The 7,501-nt window shown below is 49.0% G+C and overlaps 1 protein-coding gene across 2 annotated transcripts; it reads right to left on the bottom strand.

The window, feature by feature from the left end:
• Positions 1-402: 402 nt before the first annotated feature.
• On the bottom strand, positions 403-6,904 carry PARS2 (prolyl-tRNA synthetase 2, mitochondrial). Of its 2 annotated transcripts, none has more exons than XM_037816634.1 (2): positions 6,865-6,904; positions 403-2,670 (listed from the first exon to the last, which is right to left on the bottom strand). In XM_037816634.1, exon 2 carries the CDS (start codon positions 2,666-2,668, stop codon positions 1,214-1,216), a length of 1,455 nt encoding a protein of 484 aa, XP_037672562.1. In that variant the 5' UTR covers positions 2,669-2,670; positions 6,865-6,904; the 3' UTR covers positions 403-1,213. The 2 variants fall into 2 exon arrangements, with proteins under 2 accessions (XP_037672562.1, XP_037672552.1); XM_037816624.1 differs by lacking the exon at positions 6,865-6,904 and adding an exon at positions 6,343-6,409.
• Between the last annotated feature and the right edge of the window lie 597 nt (positions 6,905-7,501).

The following is a 7,501-nucleotide window of genomic DNA, read 5'->3' as shown; positions in this document are numbered from 1 at the left end:
ATAGTATAAATATAAGAATATTCTTTCATGAACTAGAACAAATGTACATCACTATTACAAGGAGTTAATACTAGACTGGTATATGGGGAAAATGTGCCTAAGGTAAACTATGAACTGTAGTTAACAGTAATATTTTAATATTCTTTTATCAACTATAACAAATGTACCACACCAATGCTAAGGGTCAATTATGGGGTCAGGGTTATAGGACTTTTCTTTTTGGAGTAATGAAAATGTTCTAAATTTGATTGTAGATGATAAATGCACAATTCTGTGATTATACTGTGAGCCACGGACTGTATATGTTGGATGGATTGTGTGGTGTGTGAATGTATCTCAATAAAATTGCTTTTAAAAAAATGGGTAGGTGTTACCAATGTTTCAAATTAATATGCAGGGCTCATTCCAACACTTTGACTTTATTCAATCAATATAACATGATCTCAGTGCTTAAGCTGCCTGTATACGGCCAGGTCTCTGGAGGTAGTTTTGTCTCAAGTCATCAGCTAATTACACCAATTTCCCAGGCAGCTTTAAGGCTCTGGAGGATTACAGGAATCAGCTCTGCATGTCACGAACCTCTCACAGAACAAGCCAATGACAGCTATAGGGACTTTATAAATCTAGTTCCATTTTCTCATGTTGCAGATGGGGAAATGGAGGCCCCAAAAAGGGAGGGGACATGTTCAGGGCACCAGTGAGTCAGTGGCACGGTTTGATCTCCTGGTTCTTTTCCCCACACCCTCAGTCCAACTTCTCCATGGGGGAGGGCGGTGGGCCTGCTCTCGGACCTACTGCAGCAAGTGGACTTGGTCACAGTGTGTCAGTCAGGAGGGCCCGGCCCAGCCACTCCCGCTGTACACATGGGGGGACTCAGCAGAGAGAGGGAAGTGACTCAACCCAGAGCCAAGACTAGAACTCGGGTCTCTTTCTTTCGTCTCTGCCTCCTGAGAGAAGCTTCCACCAGTGGAATATAAAAGGAATGGCATGTGGCGGAATAACCAGTCCAGAGAAAGAGATCGAGTTGATAATTTGAAATACAAGTCATCTGCACAAATGATCAAATAAAAATTGGTTTCCCTATTACGGTCTCACCTTCCACTAGGAGCCCTGTTTCTGGAAAACACAGCCCGGGATAGGACTGTAGGGAGATGCAGCATTAGACTGAGCGCCACGGCTGTGAGACAGGGCAGGGGTGGGGCCTGGGGAGCACTCAGACAACTTGCACAGTCTTCAGTAATCCCATGACTCCTTCTTTGGTCAGGAAGACCACCTCACCAGTGTTCTGGCACCAAACCTCAAAACGTGAAGGGTCTTCCAGGGCCCCTTTGCCAGCAATGATCACGAAGGGGTAGCCAAGCTTGTTGGCGTCTTTCAGTCTGTTCCCAATGGTCAGATGAGTCCGGTCATCCAGCAGGAGCTCCCCGCGAAGCTGCGGCACCACCTCTGTGATATGGTCGTACACGCTCCCCATGAGCTCCGGGGCCGCCGCCTCCTTGCTGCCCTTCTTAGGGGGGATGAGGCAGACCTGGTAAGGGGCCAGGAGGCCAGGCCAGCGAATGCAGTCCTCTGTAGACAGGACTTCGATGGCAGCAGCCAAGATCCGCGTCACGCCCAAGCCATAGCACCCCATTTCAGCCAGAGAGAGTTTGCCGTGGACGTTGGCAAACTGGGCCTTGAAGATGGAAGAGTACTTGGTGCCCAGGTAAAACGTGTGCCCCACCTCAATGCCTTTGGTTTCAGTCAGTGGGCCCTGACAAGCAGGACAGCTTGTTTGTGACGAGTCTAGTGTCTCCATATTGGCCGAGAAGTTGCAGCTGGCGCAGACTGCAAGCCGGTCCTCTCCGACATCTGCTGGTAGCTGGAACTCATGAGACATCGTGCCCCCAATGCTGCCCACATCTGCCTGGACCTTGACAAAATGCAGCCCCAGTCTGCTGAACAGGCTGCAGTAGGCATCACACACCAGGCTGTAGGTCTGCCGAGCGGCCTCTGGGGAGGAGTCGAAGGTGTACATGTCTTTCATGTAAAACTCTCGGCCGCGGAGAAGACCGAAGCGGGGCCTGGGCTCATCCCGAAACTTCCTTGTCACCTGGTACAGCAGGAACGGAAGCTGCTTGTAGGACAGTGTCTTCTGGGAGGCGACCAGGGCCGTAACGGCTTCCTCGTGGGTTGGTCCTAAGCAGTACTCCTTGCCGTGTCGGTCTCTAAGTCTTAGCAGCTCCTTGCCCATCAAGTCCCACCGCTTGGAGGCTCGCCAGAGCTCTGCCGAGCTGAGGCTGGGCATGTTGAGTTTCTGCCCTCCAATGGCCTGCATCTCCTGGTCTATCACCCGCACGAGCTTCTCCATGGCACGGACGGTATAAGGCAGGAGGTGGTAAGAGCCGGGACTCGCCGGGTGGATCAGGCCCACCTGCAGCATCAGCCGCTGGCTCTTACAGGTCAGCTCACCAGATCCGTCCTCCAGGGATAGCACCTGGTCGCACCGCAGGTTCTGTGGCTGGAACAAGCGGGACAGCACCAAGCGCCTCCCTCTTTCTGCGCCGCCAGAGTAAAATCTGCGGGCAACGTACCTGGAGAATTGGCGGCCACAGGTGGCTGGGACAGGCAACGCTCTGCATCTTGTCAGCAGCTCTGGCATGACACCCTGGCACAGGGAAGCACTCATGCCTGGAGGAAATGAGTAATGCAGAAATATGCATTAAATGGGTTCTGAGACCACAAAGTCAAGCCAGCTAATTCTGGTCTCCAACAAACTTCTAAGACAGCCACTGATCTTGCAGGTACAAAGCCTTCATTTTTCACACTCAGATCAATGTACTACTTCTCTGACCTCTTACTGCCATTAAAAAAAAAATCAGGATTTTCCTGATTATAAAAAAATAACAATATAATGTTGAGCGATACCACTGCATGGTGATTAAGGACACAGGCTCCAGAAGAGAGGGCTGGATTCCTGTCAGACTTCCAGCTGACGGTGCCCCTGTAACCCTGGACATGGGACTTGAGGCCTCTCTGCTTAGTTGCTTCATCTGTAAAATGGTCATAACAGCACTGGTAGGTTAATTGTGGGGCTGAGAAGCATTAAGAAAAGTTCTTAGAAAAGGATCTGGCACATACTATGAGCTCAATCAATGCTTGCTATTATTGAAAATTGAGAAAAAATAGAAACAAACAAAACAAACAAAAACAAACAAAAAAACTAATGATAATCCTGCTTCCCAGAGACAACCAACTCTGACATTCTGTTGCAAGTCTTCTCTTTTGCCAGCCCTGTCCTTTGCCCACCCTTTAGTGTTGGTGTGCCTTATCATCCCTCATGGTCCAGAGGCAGCCCACATGCTGATGACTCCGAAACCACACATCTTCACTCCATACGTGTCTCTTGCACTTCAGACCTACACATCAAACTGCCTTTTGGAGAACATGTCACACAGGCACTTCAAACTCAGTCTCCCCAGAATGAACTCAGCATCTTCCATTCCCAACCCACTCCTCCTCCAGTGCTGCCTGTCCTGTCACTTGGAATGCCACCACACGCTGCCCTTCACCCTGGCCAGAAACCTGGGCTCATCTACTGGCCCCTCCCCATGCCCCCACTCATCAACCCACTCAAACCTGCCAATCTTTCCTCTTCAGTTCCTGTTGAATCTGTCCCTTCTCTCCACCTCCACAGCCTCCACCAGGTCCAGGCCACCACCATCTCTCATCTGGGCTACAGCAGAAGCCTAAAATCTGCCACTAGCTTCCTGTTACCCTTAGAACAAGGCCTAAACTTCTGAACTTCACAGTGTGCAGGGCCTACATGAGCTGGCTGCTGACCCCCACTCTGGCCTCGTCCCTCACATCACCCTTCAGCTATACCATGCTCATCCTTAAACACCCCATCCCCGCTGCACAGAACATTTCCCTCCCCTTTGCCTACCAACATCTACTCATCCTTCAGGTCTCGGGGTTCCCATTCTGTCCTCCAAGAAGTCGCCCTCAGTCCACTCTCCATACCCCAACAGGATGCCGTCTCCTGCAACAGCCCACTTGTCCCCCAACAGACACCAATCACTTTGGGGTGTTATCGCTCATTTGGCTGCCTGTCTTTCTCCAGACACTCAGCCCTGGGCAGCAAGGACCACATCTAACCTGCTCAGCATTGTATCCTCAGTACATAGCAGGGGCTTACTGGACATCGTCCAATGAATGAGCAAGTATCTCTCTCCACGGTTTTATACCATAGTCACATATTTCTAACGGCAGTACAACATTCCATTGAGTGACTATATAAAAAATGATTCTGCTACCACTGGATTGTTTTTCAGTTTTCTTTTTTATACACAATCTAAGATGAACAGAAGGCTTTTCAAAAAAAATTTTTTTTGTTATATACTTGGGAGAGATTTACAGGAATGGGTATAAACAGGGTATACGCTCTTTGCAGGTTCTTGATTTATATTGCCCAATTTAGTGAGTACCTCTACTTCTCAGCATAGCCCATAGAGCAAAGTTCCCCTACAGTGTGCTGAGAATGGGTTACTGATTCTTCTCAGTTCCGGGGACCTGGAACCCCCAGGCAGTTACTTGGGCTTTCAGCAGCCTTAAGTCCTCCGGCTGGTTCCCTCCAGCCTCATCCATTCACTCCTGAGCACAGTACAAATATTATCATTTTCTACGTGGTTTAAGACCTGAAAAATTGGGGGAGGCACAGCCACAGAGCCCTAGTGTGAAAGCACAGGAAAGCATTAGCTTTGGAGACAAGGCACACATGGCTTCACACCTGGCTCCATCACTTACAGTCAGCCCTTAGGCCAGTGGTCCAAGCTGGGAAATCCTTCAACCTTGACTCCCCATTTCCTAAAGCCAGTAAGTCTGGCTCCAAGATCTCTTTCAAGTCTACCTCCTCCTTTCCAACGCTTACTTGGGTTAGCCCCTCAATACTGCTTGCTACCTTACGGTAGCTCAGTGTTCAAACTTTAGTGGGTACCAGAATTCCCCAGGCTTGGCAAAACATTGATTGCTAGGCCCCACCCCCAGTGTTTCTGATTCAGTAGGTATGGGGTGTGGCCTGAGAACCTGCATTTCTAACAAGTTCTCCAGTGATGCTGAAGCTCTGGTCCAGAGACCTCACTTTGAAAGCCACTGTGGGAGCCTAACTGTTCACCTGCTCTAATACAGGCTGTAAACTCCACGGGGGGAGCAATCATGTCTATTTTATTCCACGCTGTATCCCTAGCATCCTGCAGTGCCTGGATGCAGCAGACACTCAATAAATGCCTTATCAGTGAATGAGCTGAATGATTCCTGACCCTGTCAATTCAGTCTCCATATTACAGCTGAAGAGAATGCTGATCCAATCACTGCCCTGCTTACAATCCATCAACGGCTCCCCATTATAATTTTCTCAGAATGGCACCTAAGCCTCTTCATATTTTGATCTGAACACACCTCTTTCAACTCCTTCTCCTATCACTCCCCTAACATGCCCCAAATTGCTCATTACCCCCGGAATAAGCCAACTCTGGCCATGGGAGATCTCTATCCCCTAACCCCAACAACTCCCATGCATCATTCAAGGTTCACTTACTCCAAGAAGCCTTCCAATTCCTAAAAGCAGAGATAGTTGCTTCTTTTCTTCTTTACTCCTGCTGCACACAGCACACACCTCTTTATAGCACTTAGTATACTTTACTGGGGTAATTTTTTTAAATGTTTTTGAGAAACTGTTTTGTGCCAGGCATCGGGAGTGAAAGATGTCTCATGCCCCACTCCTCCATTAAATTATAAGTTCATAACCTTTTCTACATTTTTAGATTTCAGGGCCTAGTATAATGCCTAATATTTAATCAATTACTAGTAATGTGTGTTAACCAAATATGTTAATAGATGAAGAGCACAGTGAAGGGATGCAGTAGGATAATTACCTGGATAATTTAAATAAGAGCCTTAAGCCCTTCCCCTATTCCCCAAAAGATAACGAGTGTGCCCTTGTCCTCAAACCCCTTCAGCGTACACAAACAGGAGAATAATTCGTATTATCCCAATTTTTCAAGGTTATTCACAGTGCCTCCAAAGCAATACAGAAACTGTGTCTAGCACCTCACATTGGCAAAGAGCCTGTGAGTCATTGAAACATTCAACATCTTTTTTCAGAGCACCTTTTCTGTGCCAGGTACTGTCAGCCCTTCCATCACAGGCCTCTCTTAACGTTCTTGGACTCACAATTATCCAGCCATCCGGGCCGTATGTAAAGTGCTGAGAACAGGGCCTGGTACATAATAAGGGCCATAAAGAGTTTACTGTTATTATTATGCCCAACTCACAGAAGAGGAAGGATCAGAGAGGTGAACTCACTTGTGTCAAGGGATACAGCAAATGCAGGACCACACCTGGTAGGCAAGTTCCCGCCTCCAAATCCCATGTTTCCATGACTGACCAAACCGTATAAAGCAGCAATGGAACCCCAGACTTAGTCCCAAGAACTGGTTCATTCCAACTCGCTGGGTGACCTTGCCCAATCATTCCGCTCTCTGGACCTCAGTTTTCACATATGTAAAATGGGAAGGTTGATCAGCCACCAGATGATCTACCCCTTAGGACCTTTCCAGGGGCTGGCACTAATAGGAACACTCTGACTACTGTCACAACCATCCGACGTAGACAAGGCAAGAAGTACTGCCCTCATTTGACAATGGACAAAACAGACTAGGAGCCAGTATTGTCCAAAAGTTCTTGTGACTGCGGTGCTGTTCCAATTCAGGGACGGGATGCACGGGGTAAGACAGGCATCAGGGTCCTAGGCCCCTGCCGCCCAGAGGTGGGTCCTCTCTTCACTCCGGCGCCCCGCACCCGTCCCACGCTGTCACCCACACTCACCAACTGCAGGCCCAGGCAGCGCCGCCCTCGCGACCGCCGCGCCAAGTCAGCGCGCTTGCGCCGGAGAAAGTGCCCGCCCCTAAGCCAGCCTCCTGTCGGCCTCGCCAATCACAAAGCCGTGCTCACGGGGGCGGGGTAGGGGACGCTCTTGCCCCACCCCACTCTCGTCTCACGTGAAAGGTATTTCCGAAGCTTGGCCTGGGCAGCAATGAATAAAGCGCCGTTCCGGAAGTGCCCGCTAGGAATCAGGAAGGTGTAACTCTATGATCAAAACCGACCTCTGTGGTTTGGAGTTTCGTGTTCCCTGGCCCCACCAGGCCCCGCCCCGTTCTCCGACAAGGAGACGTGTCTACGCATCCGGCGCTGTAGTTTCGAATCTACCCTGAGATTCTACGGGCTTTCAATTTAAAGAATTAAAAAATTTTAAAATAGTGTAAAAAGTCGCCTTTATTACAAAGCCCAAGGCGATCTTTAAGACACGAAATCAAACAATCATTCATAAATTACTGAGCAGCTTTCACGTACCAGGCACTGTTCTAGACACTAGGAATACTGCAGTGAACAAAACAAAAATTACTGCCTTTAATGTAGCTTAGCACTAGCGACGGGCTACAATCAGAAAAGCAATACACGAATG

This window comes from Choloepus didactylus, chromosome 2 (assembly GCF_015220235.1).
Source record: "Choloepus didactylus isolate mChoDid1 chromosome 2, mChoDid1.pri, whole genome shotgun sequence".
Lineage (NCBI taxonomy): Eukaryota > Metazoa > Chordata > Mammalia > Pilosa > Megalonychidae > Choloepus > Choloepus didactylus.
This window is presented reverse-complemented; position numbering and strand designations above follow the sequence as displayed.

What these genes read in the sequence shown, in the direction of transcription:
- PARS2 (XM_037816624.1), bottom strand. Translation starts at nt 6,409, where the DNA reads ATGGGATTTGGAGGCGGGAACTTGCCTACCAGGTGTGGTCCTGCATTT. An exon ending in TGCTGTATCCCTTGACACAA is followed by an intron (nt 2,671 to 6,342) that starts GTGAGTTCACCT and finishes CATTTCCTCCAG; the next exon opens with GCATGAGTGCTTCCCTGTGC.